Here is a 27038-nt window from a genome sequence, read left to right as displayed (position 1 = left end):
CGGGCATCTAAAATCTCTCAAAAAACTATTTTTGTTCTCTCCTCACACATGACATTCTCTTTTTCCCTGTATTTCAAATAAAGAAGTACTAATTATGCGGCTTTAAAAACATTGCTGAATTATAACATTGTTGCAATTCAAACAGGAGAGAAAGCCAGTTTTTGTTTTGTGGTTCCTTTTTGAAAGTAAGTTGCAGGATCTGTTTAGAGGATGAGTCAAAATGAGAAACTTAAAAAATCTCTGAAAATGCTTGTCGTTTTAAAAAAATGTACCAACCCCTAAGCTGTTTTTTATATCAATATTTTAAACCTTTCCCCCCTTCATCTACTTTTGATAGGTTTGGACTACAATTTTGATATGTGCATAATAAGGGTGAACTCAAGGAAAAGGAGCAGGAATGTTTCTTAAACTGTGAAAGAAAGAAAGCTGAAACATATTCCCGCCCTATGGCTGGTTATGATTATATTTGGTATCTCTTAACTCTGAAATAGCAAATTCCTGAGATCAGCAAAAGAACCCTGCCAAATCTGTGGGAATGGAAAATTGGCTGTACAGAGACCACAAAAATGGACCCAAAATAGTGACGCCTCCAGGCTTGTGAATATAAGTTGCTATGATTATTTATTACTACAGTGGAACCTCGGGTTGCGGACGTAATCCGTGATGGAGGCACGCCCACAACCCCCAGCGTTCGCATCCTGAAGCACCGCATCTGCGCAGGTGTGATTTGGTGCTTTTGTGCATGCGCGAAGCGCGATTTAGCACTTCTGCGCATGCACGAGCGGCAAAATCCAGAAGTAACCCATTCCGGTACTTCTGGGTTTCCCATGGTCCACAACCTGAAAACACGTAACCTGAAGCGGCCATAACATGAGGTATGACTGTACTTCAATGGCCTTTAAAAGCAATGATCCCTATACTGTAGATCTGTAGGAATATTTTTCAGAGGCTGGATTCAATTACAGTGGTACCTCTGGTTACAAACTTAATTCGTTCTGGAGGTCTGTTCTTAACCCAAAACCGCTCTTAACCTGAGGCGCGCTTTCGCTAATGGGGCCTCCCGCTGCTGCCACGCCACTGGCGCATGGTTTCTGTTCTCATCCTGGGGCAAAGTTCTCAACCCGAGGTACTACTTCCGGGTTAGTGGAGTTTGTAACCCGAGGCACCACTGTAACTAGTGCTGCTAGCGGAAGCAATGGGACTTTCCCCCCTCCTCCCCCCACCCTGAAATTGGCTCAGGTTTTTTTTTGGGGGGGGCATGAGGACAGGAGGAGAAGTACCAGAACATGGAGAAGAGGGAGGGTCATTCCATCTGGCAAGCTGAAAAGCCTGTACTGTCAGAACAACTGGCATCGTGCCACACTGAATTTCCCCCGAGATATTTGACATATTCTAAGACCATTTATTTATGGCCCAATAAAGAGACTGCCCTGGGCAGGGGTGACAAGCTGGTTTCTCATGACAACCACCACCTTACATCTCCCCTTCAGCCTCAAATAAAGGGAGGAGGTCTACATCAACTGGGAGCCTCCTCTCTCCTCTCGTTCTTCCTGGATATCTAGAAAGAAAGTGCCCCTTTCCTGTCCAGTCTTGAAATATGGACTTAGCAGTAATCCACTGGTAGCTACGGGTGACAACTTGGTCTGTTGGCCTCAAATCAGGACAACTGCCATTTGTCCCTGACAGATGTTCCAAATTCTGCAGGCAGAGTTGAAAATATAGCCCCCCCCCCTTCTAGAGATGCTCCGAATGAGTTATAAAGATGATGTATAATTTAAGTATGCAGTGCTTTATTTTAATCGTCATACCGCATCTTTGTGTAATAATTTTCCAGGCTTATCTAACCTATTTTCTACAATCTCCAAAAAAACCCACCCTCGAACAAGCACTACAAGAAAATATTAAAAACTGTTTAAAAGTAAGTATACAATAAATTATAACATTGTTTTAAAACTGCTTAAAGTATATCACATATAAATAGAAGTGTGAAAGGTGAGATTGCATTTCCTTTAAAGGAATTTGAGACGTGTTTGACCATCGCTTCTCCCAGGGTCTTTTTCATAGGTTAGACGTCTTTTTTTCAGCTGTGGTAACTGGGTGCATTTTAAACCTGCTGTAGGAAAAAAAATGTGTAGAAGTGAGCAATTACCTAGTAGGCATTACGCAGATCTAACTCATTAATCCCATCCAGCAGTAAGAAAAAGTCTGCATGCTTAGGCATTTAAAGGAGTGATCTAGCCAAAATGGAGCACTTTAAGTTCCATTTATTTCAGTTTGAGAGGGTTTAGCTTCTATTTAACTCCCATTGGATTAATTAAAGTGCTTACTGTTGGCTACATGGTGCCCTGAATTTCTGTCTTAAAAAGGAATTAATTGCTTGCTAAAGCAATGGTGTGTAAGAGCTTAAAATGGAGACAAGGTTACAACATTGAAATGGCATCTTGGATTGTGTAATTATGGGCTTTAACACCATACTATTTATTTCTTTAAGTTATTTCTCTTCCTTTACAAAGCTCAGAGCTGCTTACATGGACTCCCACGTCTGCTAATTTTCAACAATGGTGCAGCATTCGAGTATTTCTAAGGCATTAACTGATATATTCCTTTGTAAATAAAAGGTTTTTAACCAGATTTATTAACGTGTTTAGCTGCACAAATTCAACATTATTAAGGGGAAAATGTTTAAAATGAAGCTTACAGCTTCACATGAGGAAGCATGCATCAAAAGGAAACATGTTAAGATTAATATGCCCAGAGAAGCAAGGAAACAGTGAAGCACAGTAAGAATGTCAGACTGGCTGAATCCTTAAAGGCTTTGTCATAAGAGGCTATTTTCCATGGTTAAACACCTAATTAATGTCTGGTCATTCCACAGATCTCAATTTTTTAAAAAGAAATGTGAATTATAATTGAGCATTTCAACGCTCAACAAAGCAGTAGATTTAGGTAGAAAATAAGTATAAAAAGAGAGTACAGTGGTACCTCAGGTTAAGTACTTAATTCGTTCCGGAGGTCCGTTCTTAACCTGAAACTGGTCTTAACCTGAAGCACCACTTTAGCTAATGGGGCCTCCCCCTGCCGCCACGCCACCGCAGCGCGATTTCTGTTCTCATCCTGAAGCAAAGTTCTTAACCCGAGGTACTATTTCTGGGTTAGCGGAGTCTGTAACCTGAAGCGTATGTAACCTGAGGTACCACTGTACATAAAAGTATAGTTACTCAGATCTCAACTTTAATCCACGAGGGCCAGTTGAAAGCATTGTTTACAACTCTCTCATAATCACCCTAATTTCCCTAAGGTTCAACAATATGAGCAACACCACGGATTTCAATTAACTTTTCCTCTGTTCAGAGGAATCTTCCTTTAATGAAAGCCTGAAGCAGTAAACTGAGAGCTGGCCCTAAAGCATCAACGCAACAGAATCAAACACATTCAGGTTAAGAGTTAAGACTAGGTCCAGCATTTCATTCTGTAGGAATGGCCAACTATCCCATTAAACAAAAGGACTGCTCATGGTTCTGAGAATATTTCCATAATTTTGAGCAATAGCAGGTGAAAGGGCATGGAGCTGTAAGAAAAAAAGTAAGGAAAAGCTATTTTTCACTTAAACAGAAAAGAGTGGCAGCAAAGAGTGCTTTATGGTTTTACTCTACCTGCTGAACCGCATTCTCTTGGATTAGATGATAACACATTGGGATTTTTCTTTCTTGTGTACTCTCCTGTTATTGGAAAGTCCAAATTAAAGAATCTATCTGGACTAGATAATTCTTTGCTGAAACTTGAATCATGGGGAGATGAATCCATTGCTAGCATGGATGACTGGTTACCCCAAAACATCTCCTCAAACTGAAATTTTGGACCACTATATCCTGTCACACCAAGTTCTCCTAGAAAACTCTGAGAGTTCTGCTGGATTGGACAATCTTCTCTGCTAGAGACAAGATGCCAAGAAGATTTGGAATCCTTGCTAGATTCCCATTGCTTTACAAGTGGCTGCTTTTTCACCTCCAGTACGTTTTCAATATCTTGATGAGCAAGCTTTTGGCCTGCAGCTTTTGAACGGTACATTCTGTTTTGCGCACTATTTTCAAGATACGTATTTGTTCCGTCCAGGTTGTACACTAAATATGGCATTGTAGCTTCAGAGTTAGTATGGAGACGTCCTTTCAGATCATCTGGTGGTAGCAGTGATGAAGTTGTTCTTTTTTCCACTTCCATTTTTTTCGCAAATTGGATGTACTGTTGCCGCTCTATGCCTGTATCATCCTGAAAGAAACAAACTTTTTCCTGGTATGGTACTGAAGGTGCTATTAAGCTGCTGTGCTTTCCACCTGATTTCAGAGGAGTATGGGACTTATTTTGGTAGTAAAGTGGGAAACAATTTTTGCTGTTCTGTACTTCACCATAGTTTCCAAAATATTCAGTAAAGGGACTGTGTCCTTGAAAGCCAGATAACACCGCCTTGGAAAAGGGGATTTCAGAGCAAGACCTGATAGAGCCCTTTATGTTTTTTTGAAGTGGCACAGTTTCTTCTGGAAGTTTTGGCTCTGCTGGAGGGTTCAAGATGTACAGTGATGTGATGTCACTAAAGTGCTGGAATGGAAGAAGCAGTTTCAAGTCTACACCACTAGAAAGACATGAAGCTTTTATTGCCACAGCATTTTCAACTATTAAGTGATAGGGAATACACCAATCTGAATGTGCATAAAAATGACATCACCATTGAAACCTTAAAGGGGAAACTGAATTTATATGAAGATTTAATGCTTTAGTTCAAGTATAAAATTCTATTGGCTATCAAATCAAGACTTAGGATGGCATTTTGAACACAGTTCTGGTGTATTAGAACATCTTAAGGTGGTATAAGCAGGATTTCATCTTGAAATATCCAGTAACACTAGGGTGGCAGCTGCCTGCCAAATGCAACACAGCATTAACGCATTAAACATTCACACATGAGAAAAAGAGCAAGACAATTGCAGGATTCCTAAAACCATGGGCTAAAATGGTATAGTTTTGGTATAGTTGCCACAGGATAAATCACTGCTTGCATCTGTAATGGCAACATCTCTTTGTGGTATAGTTGCCACTGGAAAATCACAGATGAAGACCCACACTGTAATGGCAACATCCATAACCCAGTAAAAACAATGTAATAAATGAGGTACATCAGGGCTACCAATACAGGTGTGGAAGATGTCTTGTTAACAATATTAACAAGAAATTACAGACATTACTATTGTGGCCTAGCTATGCTGTGGCAGTTTGTTCAGTGGCAACCAAACTACGGGAACAACACAGAATTAGGTTTATATCAGTGCATGTCTACACTTTTGATATGGAACCTTTAATAAATGGGTTTGCAAGGGGCCGGGTTGGGCCAAGACATCTTGGCTCCTGAGGTGAATCACAAAACGGTGTCTCGCCGCTGCCAGTGAAGAAGGGGTTAGTGAAGATCTACATTAGTAATAATGATGGGGGGTTGTGTGTGTTTCAAATCAACCTTGTCTGGTGGTTGAAGTGGGAATCACAGGGGGAGGGGGAGGAGCCTGCTCATGCTGGGTAGATGCGGACTCAAGAGACCCCCAGAGGACAGCCCTCACCATTTCCTTCCTAGAGTCAAAGGAGACCGAGGGGCCGCTGTAGAGGCAGCATTCAGAGGGGGCCTGCCAAAAAGGCAAACGATCCGGCCTCCAAAGAGTGTACAGCAGCAGCAGCCGCCGCCACCAATACATTTATTGGAGTCTGGATCTGCTGCCCCTGTGGATCTTTCCACTTGAGGCAGTCACCTCATCTTGCCTCATGGGTGGGCTGGCCCTGGTAAGGGACATGCAGCATTCGCAGAACAGTCTTGGCCTATTTACTTTAAATTGCAGGTTTTTGCAGCTGGCATGCATTATAGAAACACATATAATAGGGATCAAGTTGTAAAAAAACAAATTCAGCTTCAGGAATTTTTCTTGTCACCCTTCTGTTTCAAAATTATATAGGCAGCAACCGTTTTGCACAAGGGTTGCATTTCTGGGCCCCGTGTGTGTCAGCAGTGTGTGCATAAACCTGTTCTGCCACACCCCCATTCCTCCCTCTTCCATATCCAAAAGGACCCACACGGCGGTTGTGCATCAACTGGACACAATGGCATAGCGGGGGGAGGGGCATGGCCCCAGGCGCAAAATTTTAAGGGGACCAACCAGGCATCCACACACAGGCGCCGGCTTCCATGAGGATCCTTGCCCTACCTTGTTGAAGGCAGAAGAGCAGCTCAGGCCCACAATGAGCCAGCACTAATGAAGGGAGACGGGTAAGGGATAACTCCAGTACGGCCTGGCCCAGCACTCCTCTCTGTGGGTATTAGGGGGATTCGCCTGCCAAGGGTCATGTTGGCCAGCCAGGCTCCCACCTGCATGGGTAGGCAGTGCAGTGCAGTGCAGTGTGGCCCCGCTTGGCTCAGGTGAGGCACCCTGGTGATGTCAGTGGCTTGCTTGCCCTGGGCGCTGCAACCCACGCTATGCCACTGATTGGACACATCTAAAGTACTGGATTCTTGCATAAACACATATAAACACAGTCACACACGGTACACAGGAGATGCTGGCGCCCTGAATATCTGACCTTCAGAACTTTCTCAGGCACTTCAGGCAGAAGCGCATGAAGCTGGTCAAAGGTTGCTGACAGAAGCCACTCCAGTGAAGAGCTTTTCTTTAACATGACTTGAGCCACTAGAGGATTCATGCATGGAAATGTAAACAAGGATTTCTCTTCCTGAGGGGAAAAACCAGAATTAACTTTGTTATGTTTTCAAGGACAGTTGCAAGTGATGTTTGCTTTGTTTTGAGTTCAAAGGTAATAGCTTATGAGTTCGCTAACTGATTGCTGCAAAGTAGGATAAAAGAGGTTTCCTGGGGCCAAGTTAGCGGGCCAAGTTGGCAGGCACACCTGCTGTTAGAGAGGCTACAAGTAAAAAGATAGCTGAAGGCAAGAGCCGTTTTGGCAAAGGCAATCCTTTTTATTTCCCGCTGCTCAAGCTGATGTTACCTACCTTTGTGAGTGGAAATAAGCAAAGACTGGGCTTTTTGAACGGAACAAAGAAGGAAGCAAAGGGCTAGTTTTTAGAAAGTGTCTTTTGAAAACTGCCGTTCTGGGAATTCGATGTAGGGCAGCAGAGTTTACCATTTGTAGGAGTTAAACTGCACCTCCACCTATGCCCAAAATAATATAAATTCAAATATTACAAAATGTTTTAAGTCCCTCCACTTAGAAGGAAACCAAAATCCAGATGCAGGCTGAGCTCCTGGAACTTCTCACCACTCAGGAAACTGGGGCAAGCATAACAATATTATAATTAAGGCAGTTTCCAGGAAGCTGGCATTGTGAAAGAGACATTATAAATTACAATTTCAACAAGGCATTAAAAACAGCTTGTTCCCTTTCTGCCCTGCCTGCATCTGTCATGTTGAAAGCAACAGTAATGAAAGAGGATGAATCAGATTCATTTGCCATGGGAAATCAGTGTGTGCCAGTGCCTCCAGCCATGTTTTCCCGGAGAATCCACCAAGATCAGGTAAGGCAGGGAACATCTCAGTCTGGCCACCTCTCTCATTTATGTGTGTTTTGCTTCAGGATTTTCCTTCCAGAAAGTAACTACATCATTATATAAAACATACATTTATTTACGAATAGGATGGCTTTTAGCCAGCCAGCAGCATACAGCGATTCATTCCTTTCTTTGATAAGAGATGGGCAGATTGCATTTTTCCATCTGGAAGACCCACTAGCAAGGAAGGATCGCAGCCTACCATATAAAGTGGGTTGCAGTCCTTATCCTCTGGAGGATCCGTTCATGTGCAACAGCTGCATTTGAATAATGTTTCCTGCTATTGTAGCCTACACACATTAAGAATAAAAGAAATGCAACGGAACAGGAACTGCCTGTCCCTTGTAAGGAGAGGGGGGAACCAGTGGCTTTCCAGCTGCTGCTTCCATCAGCCCCAGCCAACATTGCCAACGGTCAGGGATGATGGGAGGGTGGGAGGTTGTACTTCAGCAACATTTGGGAGGGCCACAGGTTCCCTGTTTGTTTAAGAGAAACACACCTCTGACGGCAAGACGGAAAGCCAAGATTTGTCTAGCCATTCCTGAGGATGTCTTTGAGAAGTCATCAGAATGTGGTCAGCAATCTGACGAACCAAAAGGGCTGTCTCTTCAACTCCTGGTGTAAGAACCACCTAAAATGTTGTTATACATTCAGAACAGAGATTACATAAAATGGAACCAAACAACAAGAATCCTTGGCAATTTAATGCCCAGGTTGATGCTGCATGTTAACAATCTCAGCCTAGACACAACATTAAGATAATCAAGGCCTCAGTTACCAATTTTCCAGTAAGCTCTATATGCGGTTAAAAAATTCTACCCCAGCTATATCAGGCAACAGCCTGAACTAAGAATTTACATTTGCTTTCATTTATTTTCCAAGCAGAACATCAGGAGCTTAATCAGGATTTTAAAAGTTGAAGAAAAACCTAGAGAATTTACATTAATAATGGATTGCTTAATTGTGATAACTGAGCTTGCTGACCTCTAGTGGTAACATGGCATTAGGTACTTCTGTTCAGACCACAGTGTTTTTTCCTACTGTCACATGCCAGAATTATTTGAAACTTATCATGTGCCAGCTACAATGGACAGAGCGTGGACAGTGCAAACAAGCAATACTTGTGACAATAGATAGCAGAAGCTTGTGTGATATAAATTTGCCACAAGATTACTCAGTACAGCGATTTTAGAATACTGGCCGTGGCTGATGGTTGACAGGGCAATTCTTCTTCTACTTCTTCTTCTTCCTCCTCTTCTTCTTCTTCCTCTTCTTCTTCTTCTTTTTCTCCTCCTCCCCCCGCACTCAGGAAACAGGCGAGCTTTGGCTCCTGCCCCAACTCCAAAATACCCTATTTGGGGACCTTACATAGGCTGCTAGTGGTAGGAAAGCACAAACAGAAGTGTGCACATCACTGCCCTTTCATCAAGTACATCAGTGGAAGAACCCAGCAGACCAAGGCAGGAGGTCACCTCTGCTACATTCTAACTCCCACCAGCAGCATGGAGCAGGGCTTAGAATTGCCCTGTACCTTAACTTATTGAGTGAGTATACCTTTGGATTGCATCTGCGCCTTCTTCCTGCACTTCTGCTTGTGTTTTGTAGCACACATTTGGGAATGTTGGGTATGTCACAAGAAAATTCAATCTGCACTGGTGCCAACTGGCTATGTAAAAAAGTGAGAAATCCAGCACTCCAGGAATCAGGTACTCTCATTCTAAGCCTTCAGCCCTCGCAAATGAGAACCAAATGATAGGGGTGGGGGAAGCCAAGTGATGACATAAGAAACACAGCTTTATACAGACTCCATTGAAAACTGTGGCCACGTTTACTTGCAACACAAAGCTATGGTTTGTCTTAACTATAGTTTGTTGAACAAAGCAGGGTCAATATTTGGAGTCTTGTTTCACCTAATGTTGGTTTCTGTTTGCTAATCACTTTTGCCGCATTTCTCTCTAGACAGGTGAGCATCTTGAGGAGGGGTACCAACACTAACCAGGATTATGCTTGCACAGTGGGGTTAGATGCAACAAGAAGCCATGATTGACACAAGCTGCAATTCATAAGCCAACTTCAAACGGTGGTTTTATATTCCGATTTGTTGATCACTAGCAAGTCATAGTTCATTGGTGAGGATAGGTTTGGGTGTGCAAACAGACCTTATCTTAGCATTTCATGCAAACCAAGTTACTGCCAGATCCCACACATCCTTTGAGATTCCTTTACAGCAGATATTAAAATCTAACCAATTTCCTATCTTTTGTCTGTGCATGAAGGACCAAATATTCTGCTAATGGAGTTTCATCAGCAACATTAACGAATAAATTTTACGAAAACTACCTTTACGTCAAAGTCTTCCGACTTCTGTGCAAATGAAACCAAGGCTCCATAAATCAAGGTTAGGTGATGCAGAGTATTTCCAGCTAGGCTATACCTAAATAAAGTAGTATTTCATTACACTTAGTCAATATCTGTGTTCAAAATCTATGAAATATTGAACATTAAGTTACCTGAACATTTGCTGGGGAAACAGTGTGATAAAGTACAAACAACATTAATATTCTTTAGATTTATCTCTTTTTATAAAATGTATATATTTGGCTTACACTGCATGCCAGAATTCTTTTCCTATGTATCCTTACTTTGTTCCAATATTTTTCCTTTCTGTGATATATGTATTTATTTTAAAACATTTACAGTATATACCACTTAATACCATTTAAATAAAATCTCTAAGTGGTGTACGGTCAAATATAGATTCACTTCTTCTTCTTAACCTATAGAAAGGATGCAATAAAAACTGAACAGGCAGAACTACATGATACAGTAAAAAATAACAAAGTTAAAAATGTAGGACACTTCAGTAACTGCAAAACTGACAAATGTATCTAACTACGTTTTACTCAGAGCAGGCTGGCTGAAATTAGTTATGCCCACTGACTTCAATGGGTCAATTCCCAGTAAAACTTAGTTGGATCCCATCCACAAGAATCAAAGCAAGATATCTCAGAATGGGTAGTATTCATACAACCCAGACTTCTCTCCATAACCTCACAAGGAAAGAGCATTTAAGGTAGCTATTTCTGTCTGATCTGAAGAAAGTCAGACTGCACCAGGAAAGTGAATGTGGATGCAGAAATGACCCTGTTCTCCTGTAAATAATTAGTGAGGAATAACCTCTTTATAGTGACTGGCTAGGCTGCAGCATTTTTAAGAGGCCTGCACTTCTTAACGTGCTGCTATTCAGCTCCCGAACAGCAGCAGTCAAAACATTTTTGTTAAGGCATGTGCAGCAATCAGACCCATAATCAACAATTTTGTGGTGAGGGCAACTGAGGATACACAGGACTGGGATAAATAACTTAACCATAACATAGTTAAATATATTTAAGGTTATTCCATTGTATGAGATATTAATAAAATAAACATTTTAGAGTAAGTGTCTAGTGTTTGCTGTATTAAAGTGTTTGCAGTCATTTGCCAGAATGCTGGAAGGTAGGAACAGGTATGTTTTAAACAACAGGTAGACTATTGTTTCCATACTGAACATTCAGGGGAAAGGTCTAGAGCAGGGACGTCCAACTCCCAAGAAACTGTGATCTACTCACGGGGGGACGGGACTGGCAGAGATCTACCCCTTTTGGGGAGGGTTCAGGTCAAAGTTGTTGAGCTTTTTATAGGGAGGACAATTCCATTTTGGAGGGGTTCAGGTCAAATAACTTTTTTTAGGGAGGAAAGCCCCGTTATTAAGAGCAAAATGTAAGACGAGTAAAACTCCGTCTTCCGTTCCAGCAGTTATGCGAAAATGGAGGGAGTGGGAGGGGCCAGATGCTCTTAGGCCAATGCAAAGGAAAAGGAGCTGATTGACCTGTTGGACATCCCTGGTCTAGAGGATCTCCTCCATTACAGCTACAGCCTTGGCAGAAATATTGCAAATTTGAGCTTTCACTTTTTTTAAAAAAAGATGGCATGCTTCTAAACCTCATGAACTAGGGTCAAACAAAAGATATGAACTTACTCTGAATTTAATCTTTCTTGGGAGTAGAAAATAATCCAACAGGCGCTGTACTGGAGTGACAGCACCACAAGCCTTAACACAATGCTATCAGAAGATTTTTCATAACCAAGTTCTTCCATGTTCTGCAACAAAATAAGTATAAAGCAAGGAGCTGATTGTATATGCAAGACTATAGCTACCATCGAAAATGGTTGAAGCACAGGATTTCACTCCTAATTTGGAAAGTGAGTTTCACTTTCTATAAAACAGGGATAATTAAGCTAAGGTGTGTTTTGAGATTCGTATTACAGATGCCTATTAAATCGTAGCAGAATCAGTGAGTGTGCCTTTAATGTTTAAAATGTCACGAATCTCTTAAACTCTGCAACTAATTCATGCAGGATTAAAGTGTGGATTAGAAGAAAAAAAGAACCACCAATATTTTTGCTTCCACATGAGTATTACCATATTTTTCCGTGTATAAGACAATGGTTTTTTTCTTTAAAAATTAGGCAAAAATTGGGGATCATTTTATACATGAATAACTAAACAACTCAAGGGTAAGCTCCCCCTAGAAAAGCTCAACAACTCAAGAAATACTGATTTCTTAATTTTGGGTTCAAAAAAATAGGGGTCGTCTTATACATGGGGGTGTCTTATACTTATTACCCCTCCACTTATCTGAGGTTTGTAATTTTACAGGCTCAAAAGTCTGCTTGACAACTTTCATTAATTCACTTTATAAAGTTTATGCCTTGAGTAACAATCACCCACTTGATCTAAAGCTGTGTTTCTGTACTCGCTTAATTGGCAGACCAGAGTGAGAACTTCTGCACTCAAGTCCGCCAACCAGGCTCCACCCCCTTGGCAGCCCATGATTGGGCAATTTAAACTTTAGCCTTGCTGAGCTATTCTGCCCTGTAATGTGGCCAGTGAGGGATTTTACAACTGTCGGCCGCTGGGATGTGATTCCTTGCTATGAGGGAAATGGAGGACAGCCTGTGAGGGGCTGCCAACGCTGTCAACCCAGAGCAGGGTAAGTGGCCATCTCTGTACTCACTTATCCAGCAGTAATTTTCACTGACTCAATAAGGTTCACTTCTGAGTAAATATGCACAAGATCATAGAGCAAAATACATAATATATTTAGTAGGTATACAACAGAACAATCCCTCCTTGGCTAACAGATTATCAACAGATTTACGTATTATTTGACATATTCTCATGTTAACTTATTACTAAGCTGTGAAACATCTTAGACTCCTTCAGTGTCCAGGACAGCATAAAACTTTGCATATACGCAAGGGAAAAATCTTTAACTGCCACATATTTTTACCTGAATAACGATAGCAGTGCATTCATCTACAGTCATCACGATGTAACGGTCCGTGCTTCCAAAGAACTGTAATGCCTCACAGCACTTCCTCTCAATAAATGTAATATTGTACCTGTACAGATTAGTCCCTGTTAGTAGACCAGCTGTGTACATTTCAGTAACCCAACTGAAATACTTAAAATTGTGCTCTTCTTGCACTGAATGTCCCAGCATTATTTCTCATGGTAGTCTTCCTTTGCCCATGTCTGGCCCTGCTAAGTTCTAAGAGGACTTTCTTCACCTCTCCTGCACCCCACACCTCTGCCAGTTCATTGCCTGCTACTGAATTACCTGACAAAAGGCTAGGGCATACAACCCCCCACCCCACCTGGAAGAAATTATATTTCCCAGAACAGGCAGCTCTCCGCACAGCGGGGGGGGGGGGGCTAATTCATACTTCCAAAAACAATATGCAAGCCAGACAACAGCCATCATCTGAAATTCACATTTGCCATATTTTGCAATACAACCAACCTACGTGTTGCATATATTAAGGGGAAATGTGAATAAAAACACATATATTAGTGAAAATAACATACAAAAATGCATTATATTATTAGTAACTGCTTGCAAAAATGTGTATATTAGTGAAAAAATCGATAGGAAAATGTGCTTATTAGGATAAATTTGCACCCAAACGCTGGCAATGTTTTAAAATGCAAATTGCTGAGGAATTGTGGGAAAGTGAATTTAGTCTTGGAAAAATGAAAAGCTGTGAGAAACCTAAACTGACAGATTCCTTCATCCTCAACTGGCCACATTTAATTGAGAAGTAGGTTGCAACTGATTATTAACATTCAATCCTTATTAACAGCCATAGAGAACAGGGTGAGGAGGAATCGCAAGCTATGACAATGGAAACGCAAAGAGAATACAAGATGCGCACTACTTACTTGGACTCCAGTAACTGAAGAATTTCTGGGGTATTGAGAAGGCCCTCAGATGTCAGAAAAACATATGGAATTGGCAGTTCCAGGAGGACACACCCAAAATTATCTGGAGAAACCTCTTCTAAAGAATATTATTAGTATTATTGTTATTAAGATATCTATACCACCTTCCATCCAAAGGTCTCAGTGCAGTTCATAAAAACACAAGATAAAAGCACAACTGAGTAGTTAAAATAGAAAACAACAACCCCCCCCCCACAAACACATTTAGAACGCTTTAGAATATTAATCAGCCAAAGCCCTGGTTGAAGAGGAGCGTTATTGCCTGGCACCTAAAGATATATAATGGAGACACTATAGATATGTACATACTCATGCTGCTTTTAAGTGAACTGTGAGTCAGGCAGTCCTGGAATAAAATCTCCTCTCAATCTATATAAAGTGATTTTAGGCAAACTACAGTCTTTCACCTTCAGCTACCAATCTGTACTATGAATACTGACATACTTTACAAGGTTGCTGTAAGGATTACTGAAATAATGTATAAGGAAAAGATTAAGATTGCTGAATTATATTTTTTAAAAACCCCATTTGACTAGCACAAAGCAATATATTTTTAAAATGCTATATTAACACTATATATTAGTTTTCCCTTTAGATCAGATCACAGCACTAGTTCTTTTCTGCCTTTACAGCTGTATAGCTGGGGAGGAAACCCTGGGCACCATCTGATTTTATGCCACTTTCATTTCCAGGAGTCAATTTTATATAACCATTTGAAAAGATATTGGATCACTTTTTATGAAGCATGCCCAAACCTATTTGACTTTTATCATCTATTTAGTATTTAAACATTCACTTACCAATTCCAAATGTTTCCGGAACAGTGGTTATGAAAGTTATGTAAGAAACATTCAGATTTTTGCAAATATCAAGCCAGCAGGATTTTTCTGAATAATTATACTCCACCACTAATGAAAAATGAGTCCAAGGGAAATCAGGTCCAATGTTCTGATTATATACAACCACACAAGAGGATCTTTCCAAACTGCAAACGAAGCAAAGATGGGGGAGTTTTAGGATGACGACCTTCAGTTACATCCTACAAATCTTTTCTGTAATAATCAAGATCCCAGTCTATTTTCTAATAATGAAGTATACTCACCTACTTATTACATCTTGGCTCTCTAGAAAAGTCCCTCTTTCCTCAGAATCTAAATACACAATTTTCAAGCCTGTTGGAAGACAGAGCTACAAGTTAGTGACTCAAGTTAAAAGGTTCATTTGAAGCTGTGGAAATTGTCATATGGCCAATAATAACATTTGTCAGGTTCCATCAGACAAGAGAGTGTGAAAAATACCAGCATATATAATGATATTTACTTTATCTTTAATAAAGAAGTTTTCTGTTCTTTTTACATTTTGTGCACCAAGTTATTATCAATCTTTAAAGGGCAACTTCAGATGATCATCTGTTGTCTTAATGAGATATGAATGAGCCTTTGTTTTCCATACATTCAGCCCCTTGATGTGAGATAGCAAACAAATAGGAAACTTTTCCATTTACAATACGCAGAAACTACAATACGTAGTTTCTGATTTCCTCTGGACCAGGAAACTCTGGTTAGCAGCTTCTGAACAAGTCTGGATATTAAGTCAACTTCAAACCATAGCTTAATATCCTGGTTCTTCTGAAGCTGATAACTATAGTTTGCCACCTGGACAAAATAGAAAAGCTCATGCAAAGGGGCTGTATGTCCTACAAAAAGTCTCATTCATATTCCATCCAAAGGCAGAAAGTATCATGCTGTAATGACTGTGAAGTGACCATCATTTGTATATCAGATTGCTTCCTAATGACCATCTAATGTTTCTACAGCAATTCAGAGGTGCCTGCTCAATGGCTTTTGCTTGAATTGGAAAAGTTTATTAATTGAACGTTGATGGCTGGTGGCTAGGACATGCTCCACAACCTGAGGTGAGGGGTGGAGAAAGTTGCAGAGATTCGAGGGAAACAAACATTAAAGACTGAGATTTTTAGTTAGGAAGACTTTTGTGGGACTTCAAGAGATGATCACGCTTGCTTGTGGAGGAGCTGATGCAACTTTATCTTCTAGTAGTCCTACCTGGCTCTCAGTGCTCCCTGTGCTTGTTTTTAAATAAACACCTATCATGAAATCACTGCAGGTGTCTCTATCTTGTCCAAAAGGAAACTAAAACAGAGAAATCACCATTGCTCAGAGAACTACAGAATATATAATAATATTATGGGAGTTTGAGATTCAGATCCAAGACTTTTGAATTGAAATATGCAAGCAAACATGCAAATATTAGGGTATATACAGTTTCCAAGCAAAACAAAAAATAACATTTACCTTGCACTGTACTGATGGTGTTGATTAGTACATCTGTTTCTTCATCAAAACCCATTCTAGTCACAATTACTACCTGGCACGTCATAAAAAATAAAATAAAGTACCGTATGCATTTTAAAAACAACAACACAATGATCAGTCTGTATTTGATATTTAAAACATTTGACAATAATTTGAGATAGTGGTAGATATTTTCAGGACTTGAGGATTAATCACAAGAAGCAAGAGTAATTTAGATCAAATGCGAAAGTAGATTAATGGATGTAGAAAAAATAAGAAGCAAGGCTATGCAAAAACTAGTATTTGTAGATGCTCAGTCCTAGGTTTTGCTGAGCATACTACCCCTACTCCAAGGGTGGGGAATTATTTCTCCAACACTTAGACAGGTGAGTGAACTTTCCTTCCCTGGCAATTCACGCTATGCTAAAAATTCTGTATAATAATTCCAGTCTGGTTTTCAGCAGATATGCCAGCTTTGGATATTATTTACCTTATTCTGATCATTCATATTACTCTGCACCCATTTGGACATTTGATGATGCAGTTCTTTTATCTTGGGATTGACTTCTTGCTTCTGCATGGAAATCTGCACAATCTCCAGCAATCTACAAATATTATCCAGCCTGGAGTCCAGGAAGTCCTTATATCTATCTTTTGCGTTGAACAAATATCCTATTTAAAATTAATTACATCAATCTTTACAAAATCATCATTAACAACAGTACTGTAACAAACTAGTACTTTGTTTCTTTTTATTGTCCAAAATGAAACAATCACAAAGCAACCGTCAAGTTTAACATTAAAAGAACAACACCAAAAGAAAAATATATAGCACAGAAACAGCCCTAAGCATAATAAGCATATTCCCTCAAACCATATAAATACTTGATTCATTTGGAGGTGACATACACTGTAATGCTGTAAAAATAAACCAAAAATACAATGTATGCATCTGCCACAGACTTTTAACATTGTTATGGCCCATGATAGTTTTACTGGTAATTTAAAGATTGGCCAATGTTGCCCTTAAAGGCTGCATTCTGTAATGCTGAACCAGCCACCCTCACCCAAATCTTCCAGACTCAACATATATTAACTCTTCCCTTTCAACCTTTAGAAATATTTTGGAGGAGGGAAATGTATCATGCCAGGACAAAATGTAGTACTTCTGTGACGAGTAACAGCCTTAAGTTAATTCAGGCTCTGATGAAATGAATATGATATTGAAATGTATTTAGAAGAAGATACAGGGCTAGCTCTGCAAAGGATATGCTGGGCCCCACCCTCATTAGAACTGGGATGTGGGGCTAATGAAGAAAGCCTCAGGGCAAAGTCCCTGAAAGCTTCAGAGCAAAGTCCTAAACTTATTGCCAAAACTTATTGGATACCCAGAGCTTCACCAGGTCTCTAGGTGTTGCAGCGAAGAGGGGACCTCACCTTATAGCTCACCCATCCAATACAGTTCTCAGCAGATTGTCCTTGCTATCTTTGGACAATCTGAAGGAGTGATGCTTTTTCGGGAGATTGAGCGGCTGTAGCCCCCCTTTCCCATTGCCTTTTTCTCCGACTAGAAGACCTGCTCGCCTAAGTGCTCCTTTCTCTCCTTCCCCATGGTGGCTCCCTTTTATCCCCTCCTGAACAGCAAGCAAAGAGAAGTTAAGCAGTAATTGGCAAGGCAATCACAGTTCCAGGGCACTTGCCAGCTGGTTGTGCCTCCTTGCTGCCTGCTGGATTAGGCCACAGATCCATGCAAAAGACAAATTCCAGATAGCTAAATTTCTACTCCCAGTAACAGGAAACCTATATAATTTTTCCATGATACCATCAACGAACAAATAAAAAAAAATTTATATTCAAGACATTTTCACAGCAATTCCCCGCCCCCCCTCACAATATTTACATGTTTAAAAAAGTGAGAAATTGGAACAATAATGAAGAACTGAATTCTCATACAGATCTGTCAACAAAATGATATAAAATATGAATGGATTTTTACAATGTCACTAGTGCCTCAACGATCTACAGTAGTGTTCAGGTATTTTCATGCTGTGTTTTATTAAAATTACAAAGGATTATTATTATTTATATAAAAAACTAACCTAATGCAGTGTTCAAGTTACATGTTAATAACAGGTCTCGAACTGTTACCAGTAAATGAAGAGCAACAGCATGTTTGAATACTGCAATCTCTCTCCCCTCTTTGATACCTATTAAAAAGGCACAGAAATGTACAGTTTACATAGGAGTGTTCCCATAAATATTAGAATTATTTGGTAAATGAGGCAATAGCATTTCTTACCTTTTTGTAATGACAGAGCTCTATATGGGGGGCATTTAAGGCCCTTAGATTGCTTCCACACTAGAGCTCTTTAGTGCTACTGAGTCATTACAATACATTTCTGCAGTTGGAAGAAGAATTAAAATGGTGGTTCCACATGGCATTTCATATACACCCCTTTCATTAGTCAGTTCCTACTCAGTGGGTAAGAGCTTTCATTACTTGCTTCCTCCTTGCATTTAGAGTAATTGTATCTTTTTTGGTATTATTGCAATTGCAGTATTTCTATAATACTTTTAAAAACAACAACAATGAACAGCTATATGACTGCAATTGTCTTAAAAATTACTCCAGATCTGGTGAAAAAGACAATGCAGTAAACACTAGATTGATGCAGTTTAGCAGCAACATCGTTTGGAATCTCTCTAAAAGCCAAATGAACAAATGATGTCCATTCTGAAGAAAGAGGCTATTACAGCATCCTTGGAAATTTCAATTCAGTTCCTAATACCATGAATTACCATAAAATGATTGTGTGTAGAAGATTCTCAGAAAGAAACCCCGAATAATAGTTTCCAGGACAATTATCCCCGTCTGCTAAGTTATAAACTATTACATTTATCCCTGAGTAATACAAAGAACCCTGCTAATGTCATAAACAATGCATGAATCTGTCCTTACCAGTCACACCTTGTTTAAAAGCATCACTGATCACTTTCTCCTGCTGTTTTAAAAAATATCTGGTGGTGTCAAAATTAAGGGTGCGAAATTTCCATTTAGGCATGCCAAAACTCATGAGCTCTTTCAAAACTGGATTCACTGCAGCTTCAAGGATATGATATGCTTGAAATTGACTCTCTGGAGAAAACAAATCCCGCACAAAAAAACTTCAGGTTGGCAGCACATGGTTAAATAATGTACAGTCTGATGAGAATACAAAATGTTTTAACAGCCCACAATACAGAATTTAAATCACAGACTTTTAAAATTTTCTAATGTTGTATTTAGTGAATACGGTATTTTCCAAATAAGCCTTTTGTTGTAGATAAACACTAGGTGGCATCATTGTTACCTTCTTAGAGAACAAATGTAGAACATTCTACAGTAGAAATATTTTGCTTCAGTTTTATCTTTATCTTTTATCTTTGTGCCAGGACTGCCAAAGTTCACTTTGCATCTTCAGATGCAGACACTTTAGACATATGCAGATATTACAGGCTCTGTGTCAAACCAGCCCAACCATTAGGCAAAGGGAAGCTGCCCCCTCAGGCAGGGGATTGTGGGAATAGGAGAGCACCAGTAGTGTTGGAGGACAGAGCTATTGGTGCCACATAACCAACTGCAAGTCTTAAGTGAGCCTGTTGCCTGTAGGTGTACTGTGCTGCTGCCAGTGTGGAAGTAAGATGCAACTTCTAGTCTGATGGGCTTCTGTATGTGGCATGAGGGGCACACCATCTTGTCCTTTGCCTCAAGCAGCAAAATGTCATAGGTTAGGCATGCTACATGTAAGCAAAGGGCTTATCCACACCTCTATGGGCTTTCTATGTCCACATGGCCATCTTCTTTTAACTCATAAAAATGGCAATTCTACCTTCTACAAGCTTTGTTCTCTCTTAAGTCTTTCACAACATCACCATCATGACGCCTTTTGACTGTCTAATAAAATATGCACATAGGAGCACCAGCTTCCTAGCATTAATCAGCACAAGCAATTACGGTGCTTCATAAATGTGAATTATATACTAGTGTGGCAATGGTTTTCAGTCTTTCTACGTTCTGGGAACCATTTCTATGCTGATTTTTTTCTGCTAAGTAGTTTGAACAGTATTTTCCTGGAGCTCACCTGGATTTCAAAGGCGGAATTGATGTCCGGGGAGATTTCCGAAAGGTGGCGCTTCCTAAAAAAAGCTCAACAACTTCCTGATATATAGCAACCCTACTGAGCAGAATACACCCAAGTACGTATCTAAAGACTGGTAGTGATGAGCAAGCTACTTTTCATGGAAGCTTAACTTGCCATTGTTGATCTTCTAATTCTTTGGAACACTGAAAACCACAGCATAAATACCACCCATAAAAGAATCTTTTAACTACCAGGTGTCTTAAAATATCCAGTACCTGATGCTTTAATCTGAATGGAAACTATTTCTTCATTTTCCTTTGTTTGCTTTTCCATAGGAACTGCTTCGTTAAGGGTAAGAGGACTGATATTGTTTTCCAGTATTGGGCTCTTCTCCTTAGCATCCAGAACTTAAGAATTACAACAACAGGGAAAAAAACCCCCACAAGTGTTATAGGACAAGCTAGAGGACAATTCAATCCCTTACCTTGAATACTTTACTATTTCACATTCAGGAATTGAGCAAAACGGCAACTCCCCCCCCCCCCCACTAAAATCATACTGTAATCTCTGAACAGCCTACTCTTGGAGAACACTTCCAGGTGCAGTTGTCAGGTGAATCGATTCAAAATACCTTAAATCTGGAAAGCCACATGGGGACTATGGTGAATCCCAGACTGATCTATGCTAATCCAACTGGCAGACTACAAGAACAGACTAGATCGCGCTCAGCAAGTTCCCCACGCACTATATATAGTAGGACACCTATCATGTAAGGAAGGTTTTAACATCTTAAAGGTAAAGGTACCCCTGACCGTTAGGTCCAGTCGTGGACGACTCTGGGGTTGCAGCGCTCATCTCGCTCTATAGGCCAAGGGAGCCGGCATTTGTCTGCAGACAGCTTTCAGGTCATGTGGCCAGCATGACTAAACCGCTTCTGGCGAACCAGAGCAGCACACGGAAACGCCGTTTACCTTCCTGCCGGAGTGGTACCTATTTATCTACTTGCACTTGACATGCTTTCGAACTGCTAGGTGGGCAGGAGCTGGGACTAAACAATGGGAGCTCACCCGGTCGCGGGGATTCAAACCGCCGACCTTCTGATTGGCAAGCCCTAGGCTCTGTGGTTTAGACCACAGCACCACCCGCATCCCTGTCTTTAACATCTTAAGAAGCCCTAAAACATTGATACAATGGCAGCAATCAATATGCAGATGTTGCTTCAGCTTGAGCTTGCTAGGTGGTAATGCAGTAACCAAGTACAGATGTTCCACTCTGGTATGCATAGAACAGAGGTCATCAGTTCCTGTGACTCTGCATTTAATGATGTTTTAAAAAGCAGGAAAGTGCAATACGGTAATTGATTCTGAATGTTAACAGATCTTAATTAAAATGGCATATGTGCACATATGCACATACTTAGCTATTCCCACTTTCAAACTAGGTCACAAAGAGGTAGTTAGTATTTTGTGAGCAATCTCCTTTTACACTTTTATATACACTCATTTATCTTATCATCTAGGCAGGACAACACCTAATAACAGGGATTAGTCTATGCCAGTGTTATCTGTTAGGGTGTTTCAGAGAAGGGTCCATAGGGCAGGAAAGAGTAGGGTGGATATGGCATTGCACCAGAGCCTTTTGATGCAAAGGAAAAACAGGATTAGTGCAACTCTATGCTATCATAATGCCTTGCCTACTCTCCTTGCGGCTTGTAATGACACAGTAAGAGATCTTATAATCCAGCTCAAGTTCCCGAACTCACTATTCTGTGGAATCAACTGTTACAAATTCCTGTAAAGCATGCGCTGTCACAACCGGTGCATCATGCCCAATGCACTTATAAGCCAGTCCACTCCAGTCATATGATAAGGTTATTAGCTAGGCTAATCACTGAAGCTGTGATTAATGGGAATTAAGTGTGGTGAGGAGGAGATCAATGGAGAAATTTCAGGCTTGCATCAGAATAATCTGAATGGGAATGCACACCCTACCTGCTGCTGAGGGCAGGATTGACTCTGCCATTAGACTAAGTGAGGCAGGCTGCTTCAGGCAGCAGATTCTTGCAAAGCATTAAAGGGAAGCAAATTGTAAGTTATTAAAGGTGAAAGGCCTTATTCATTAATTGCTTTTCCACAAGATCCAGTCAGAACAGCATGACTGTGCCCAACAACGACAGATATAGGGCAGAGAGTGCATTGCACCCCTTTCAAAAAAGTATTCTTTTAAGACACTTTCATACTGGAAGTGATGTGTGACCCACATTTAGGTGATCAGATGTGATAATCACATGCACAGCTTTTTCATTTGGTGTGCATGCCACTGAAAATTGTGGTTGGTTGTGGTTTCCTAACACAGAGCAAGAAGTCATACAGGATAATATTAGAATAACTCTCATGGCTACCAGCCTGCCCCCACACCCTAAAAGACTCCCAGAAATTGTAGTTTTGCTGGGGTACTGAGAATTCTGTTAGAGACCCCTAGTTCCCTTGCTCCCAAATAGAAGTAGAGCTTGAAGGGTTTCCTCTGGCGAGGGAATGGCTGTTTAGGCCTGTAGTGTAGATAGGCCCTAAGTGGTATCTGCCTCCAATTACTGTATGTCTCTTTCTGAATATGCTGGTTTACACAGGCTATACCCAGATGTAGCTTTATTAGATAAAGGAGAAAGGGGGCACCGATGCTTAACTTTGCTAAGTTTGAATAAATAAAAATATTTTTAAAACTTGGAGGGGGGAAATGTAATTATTCTGGATTAGAAAGCTCAATTTTAACAGTGGTTTTTCAACCCAGGGCAACATTTTTTTGGGAAAAGAGGAGCTAAAGTAAAAATAGAGAGTGTATGCTATGTAAAAATGCAATCCTTTCCAACTCAGAAGTACACCCCAGATAAGTGGCTATAGGATTGCTGCTTAATTCTTTCTTCTTCTGTAGAAATATACTAACTTCTCAGTTGATGGAAAAGATGTCAATAATTATGTCAAGCATGGCTTCTGTGAAAGAGCACTTTGGGTGCAATCCTATGTTATTTGGAAGGGCATCCCAGGTGTCACAGAACAGATCAGATCTGCCCATCGGACAGAGAAAGAGCATTAGCATCAGAGAAGGTTGGGAGTCTCCCTCTCCCATTGGGACAGGTTGTCTGACCCTCTAGCCCAATCCAAATTAGATCTCTGACATCAGAAGGGCCCCAAAGGGAAAATGCCAGGAGGAGTCAGGCATCCTAAAGTCAATGGGTCTCTTGTCATGTTCCCAAGGCAGGTGAAAATTTAGAAACACTTCTGAGTGTGTCTAAGCCTGCCCCTCAGCCTTTTCTTCCCTTGGAAACAATGGTAAGGAAAGCTGTTAAAAAGTATTTTTGAATTCCAGAAACCAGTGGAGGAACATTCTCCCCACCTAATTTTGCTCTGCCATCAGAGCCTTGCAAGGTGTTGAATGAGGTGATTAAACCACCTTGGTTCCCCCTCCAGCCCAAAAGCTTCGGATCACTGCCTTAAGCTACCTTCTGCTTGAATATCCACATTGTTTGGTTCCTCGTTTTGCATGATCATACGTTGAGACCTCAGCATGATAAAGTTGCTCAAAAGGTCAAAATCATCTCTACATTTCCTAGGCAGATCAAATCCATCAGGCATGTTATTTCCTAATGTGTTCTTTGCTTCAGCAGATGCCTTCTTGTAACTGACAAGTTGGACTTGATCATTTTCTTCTTCAGGGTTTCCAAAATGCCCTGGTTTTCTTGTCTCAGTCTGCAGTTTCATTTTTCTGATGTTCTCAGTAGGTGCACTGTTGTCACCTACAGTAGACGTTGTGTGCTGTAGATTGACACCTGATGCAGGCTCCAAGAGCATTGGAAGAAGTTTCTCTTTCTTTTGAGGAGACAAACAAGAACCCTTTGTTCCACTAAAATCAGGGACACTAGAAGACTCCATTCTGTTGTTAGCAAAGGAACTTGTCTCTTCAAGGCATTCTAAAAAGAAGAATATATATATATATAAAGTTTTCTCCCTGTTTCCCATATTTTGTATCTTTAACTTTATTCAGATGTTCATTCAACTGTGCTTCAACAACCAATGTAGGCACACACCAGCCCTGTACCCAACATCCTCATGGATGTCAGCCCTGTTGTCTGCTACTATCAACTACAAAATGTAAGACTGTCTATTAAGCCAATTGTTTTGGTCATTTCATTGTGCGGGGGTGGGGTGGGGAACAACACCTGACAAATTGCCCAATACTTACTAGCCGTCTGAGAGGTAGACATTTTTGAGACCCCTTCTACATTGGTATGAAGAACCTCATCGCCAGTGCTTAAATCTGTGTTCAATTCTTCTAAAACACATGGTCTAGCACAAGTTTCTGTTAAATTAATGCAGTCATCTTTTTCCAGGTGGCTGAACATCAATATGTCTTCATGTGGAGACAATGGACGCTCACCGCTTCCCCGGTGGGCGTCGGTTGTGGACCTTTGCTCTCTGCCTCCTTCCTGGCCAACCAGACCCACATGGTCACCAGCCAAGGGGGAATTTCCCTTGGCCGTCTCACCCATGGGGGTGTTACCTCCTTGCAAGTAGCTGGGTTGAGATTCTATAGCTGAAAGCTGTTGACATTTAGGTACGGAAGTCTGATGCTCTGTGAAAAATGGGAAAACATGCAATTCGCATTAATTCCTACAAGAAGAGAAAGGTATTAAGGGAAAGAATGCACATTTTAAAATAAAGGCAAAGGTATATAAAAACCATCTTTGCTGTGAGTCCTGGAAGACCTGCTATCTCCCTTGCAAAATCTGAAGAGAAGCTAAGATCACTCTGCAGCAGGAACAAAAAATATCTGAGAACAATCACTATTTATAGTTACATTTATATGAAGCCTTAGAGTTCCACAGGCAGAGCTCCAGAGATTTCTAAATTACAATTCTCTGTCAACCCCCCTTCAGATATTCAGAATGCAAAAATACATGGTCTTCTAAGACACATGGTCTAGCACAAGTTTCTGTTAAATTAATGCACTCATCTTTTTCCAGGTGGCTGAACACCAGACATTAAAAACTTCCTGGTACAGGGGTGCCTTCAGATGTCTTCTAAAAGTCAGATAGTTGTTTATTTCCTTGACATTTGATGGGTGGATGTTCAACAGGATGGGTACCACTACCGAGAAGGCCCTCTGCCTGGTTCTCTGTAGCCTCACTAAGATTTGCCTGTCTAGAAAGTCCTACCTGGGCTGCTGAGTTCCAGTACACTTCTGCTCTGACTGGCACAAAGTTCTTGTGGGGGACAATATTCCAAATTCTCTGTCTCAGGAGTAATTTTCGCTTCAAGGTCTGAAAAAGACATTATCATGAAATTGAGAGAATCGTCTTTCTCTGTAGAATACAGAGAATGAGAATTGATTATTTTGTTTTTACTATCAACTACAAAACGTAAGACTGTCTATTAAGCCAATTGTTTTTGTCATTTCATGCTGCAGGGGAAAAACAACACCTGACAAAATGCCCAATACTTACTATCCGTCTGAGAGGTAGACATTTTTGAGACCACTTCTACATTGGTATGAGGAACCTCGTCTCCAGCGCTTAAATCTGTGTTCAATTCTTCTAAAACACATGGTCTAGCACAAGTTTCTGTTAAATTAGTGCAGTCATCTTTTTCCAGGTGGCTGAACACCAGTATGTCTTCATGTGGAGACAATGGATGCTCACCGCTTCCCCGGTGGGCGTCGGTTGTGGACCTTTGCTCTCTGCCTCCTTCCTGGCCAGCCAGACCCACATGGTCAACAGCCAAGGGGGAATTTCCCTTGGCCGTCTCACCCATGGGGGTGTTACCTCCTTGCAAGTAGCTGGGTTGAGATTCTATAGCTGAAAGCTGTTGACATTTAGGTACGGAAGTTTGATGCTCTGTGAAAAATGGGAAAACATGCAATTCGCATTAATTCCTACAAGAAGAGAAAGGTATTAAGGGAAAGAATGCACATTTTAAAATAAAGGCAAAGGTATATAAAAACCATCTTTGCTGTGAGTCCTGGAAGACCTGCTATCTCCCTTGCAAAATCTGAAGAGAAGCTAAGATCACTCTGCAGCAGGAACAAAAAATATCTGAGAACAATCACTATTTATAGTTACATTTATATGAAGCCTTAGAGTTCCACAGGCAGAGCTCCAGAGATTTCTAAATTACAATTCTTTGTCAGCCCCCCTTCAGATACTCAGAATGCAAAAATAAAAGAAGATAATAATAATAATATTTTTATTATTTATACCCCACCCATCTGGCTGGGTTTCCCCAGCCACTCTGAGTGGCTTACAGCATTTATATAAAATTGTAAAACATCAGACATTAAAAACTTCCTGGTACAGGGCTGCCTTCAGATGTCTTCTAAAAGTCAGATAGTTGTTTATTTCCTTGACATTTGATGGGTGGACGTTCAACGGGGTGGGCACCACTACCGAGAAGGCCCTCTGCATGGTTCCCTGTATCCTCATTTCTCACAGTGAGGAAACCACCAGAAGGCCCTTGGAATTGGACCTCAGTGTCTGGGCTGAACGAAGGGGTGCAGGTGGTCCTTCAGATGTACTATAGATATAGGTATACTATAGATCTATAGGGTACTATAGGGATACTATAGGGATACTATAGGGATGTCCAACTTTGCAAACAAGTTTGTGATCTCCCCCCCACCCCAGGGGTAGATCACTG

General features: G+C 40.7%; 1 protein-coding gene across 12 annotated transcripts in view; it reads right to left on the bottom strand.

Annotated features, from left to right (window-relative positions):
• Nucleotides 1-1768: 1768 nt before the first annotated feature.
• Nucleotides 1769-27038, bottom strand: part of SHOC1 (shortage in chiasmata 1) — a 36634-nt gene continuing 11364 nt past the window's right edge. For 5 of the 12 annotated variants that reach the window (XM_053371292.1, XM_053371299.1, XM_053371291.1 and 2 more), the window contains 19 exons: nucleotides 25850-26239; nucleotides 25562-25666; nucleotides 24589-24978; nucleotides 23849-24316; nucleotides 20628-20759; nucleotides 19191-19367; nucleotides 18331-18438; nucleotides 16722-16903; nucleotides 16232-16304; nucleotides 15022-15091; nucleotides 14720-14904; nucleotides 13860-13977; nucleotides 12928-13039; nucleotides 11613-11734; nucleotides 9935-10028; nucleotides 8094-8225; nucleotides 6613-6762; nucleotides 3654-4593; nucleotides 1769-2113 (listed from right to left, as the gene is read on the bottom strand). In XM_053371292.1, coding sequence (XP_053227267.1) covers nucleotides 2010-2113; nucleotides 3654-4593; nucleotides 6613-6762; nucleotides 8094-8225; nucleotides 9935-10028; nucleotides 11613-11734; nucleotides 12928-13039; nucleotides 13860-13977; nucleotides 14720-14904; nucleotides 15022-15091; nucleotides 16232-16304; nucleotides 16722-16903; nucleotides 18331-18438; nucleotides 19191-19367; nucleotides 20628-20759; nucleotides 23849-24316; nucleotides 24589-24978; nucleotides 25562-25666; nucleotides 25850-26239 — 4052 coding nt within the window. In that variant the 3' untranslated portion in view covers nucleotides 1769-2009. The remainder of the gene's footprint in view (nucleotides 2114-3653; nucleotides 4594-6612; nucleotides 6763-8093; nucleotides 8226-9934; nucleotides 10029-11612; nucleotides 11735-12927; nucleotides 13040-13859; nucleotides 13978-14719; nucleotides 14905-15021; nucleotides 15092-16231; nucleotides 16305-16721; nucleotides 16904-18330; nucleotides 18439-19190; nucleotides 19368-20627; nucleotides 20760-23848; nucleotides 24317-24588; nucleotides 24979-25561; nucleotides 25667-25849; nucleotides 26240-27038) is intronic. The other 7 variants (XM_053371296.1, XM_053371295.1, XM_053371298.1 and 4 more) reach the window with 7 other exon arrangements.

Source organism: Podarcis raffonei, chromosome 17 (genome assembly GCF_027172205.1).
Source record: "Podarcis raffonei isolate rPodRaf1 chromosome 17, rPodRaf1.pri, whole genome shotgun sequence".
Classification (NCBI taxonomy): Eukaryota; Metazoa; Chordata; class Lepidosauria; order Squamata; family Lacertidae; genus Podarcis; species Podarcis raffonei.
Note: the sequence above shows the minus strand (reverse complement) of the source record. Positions and strands in the feature narration are given on the sequence as shown.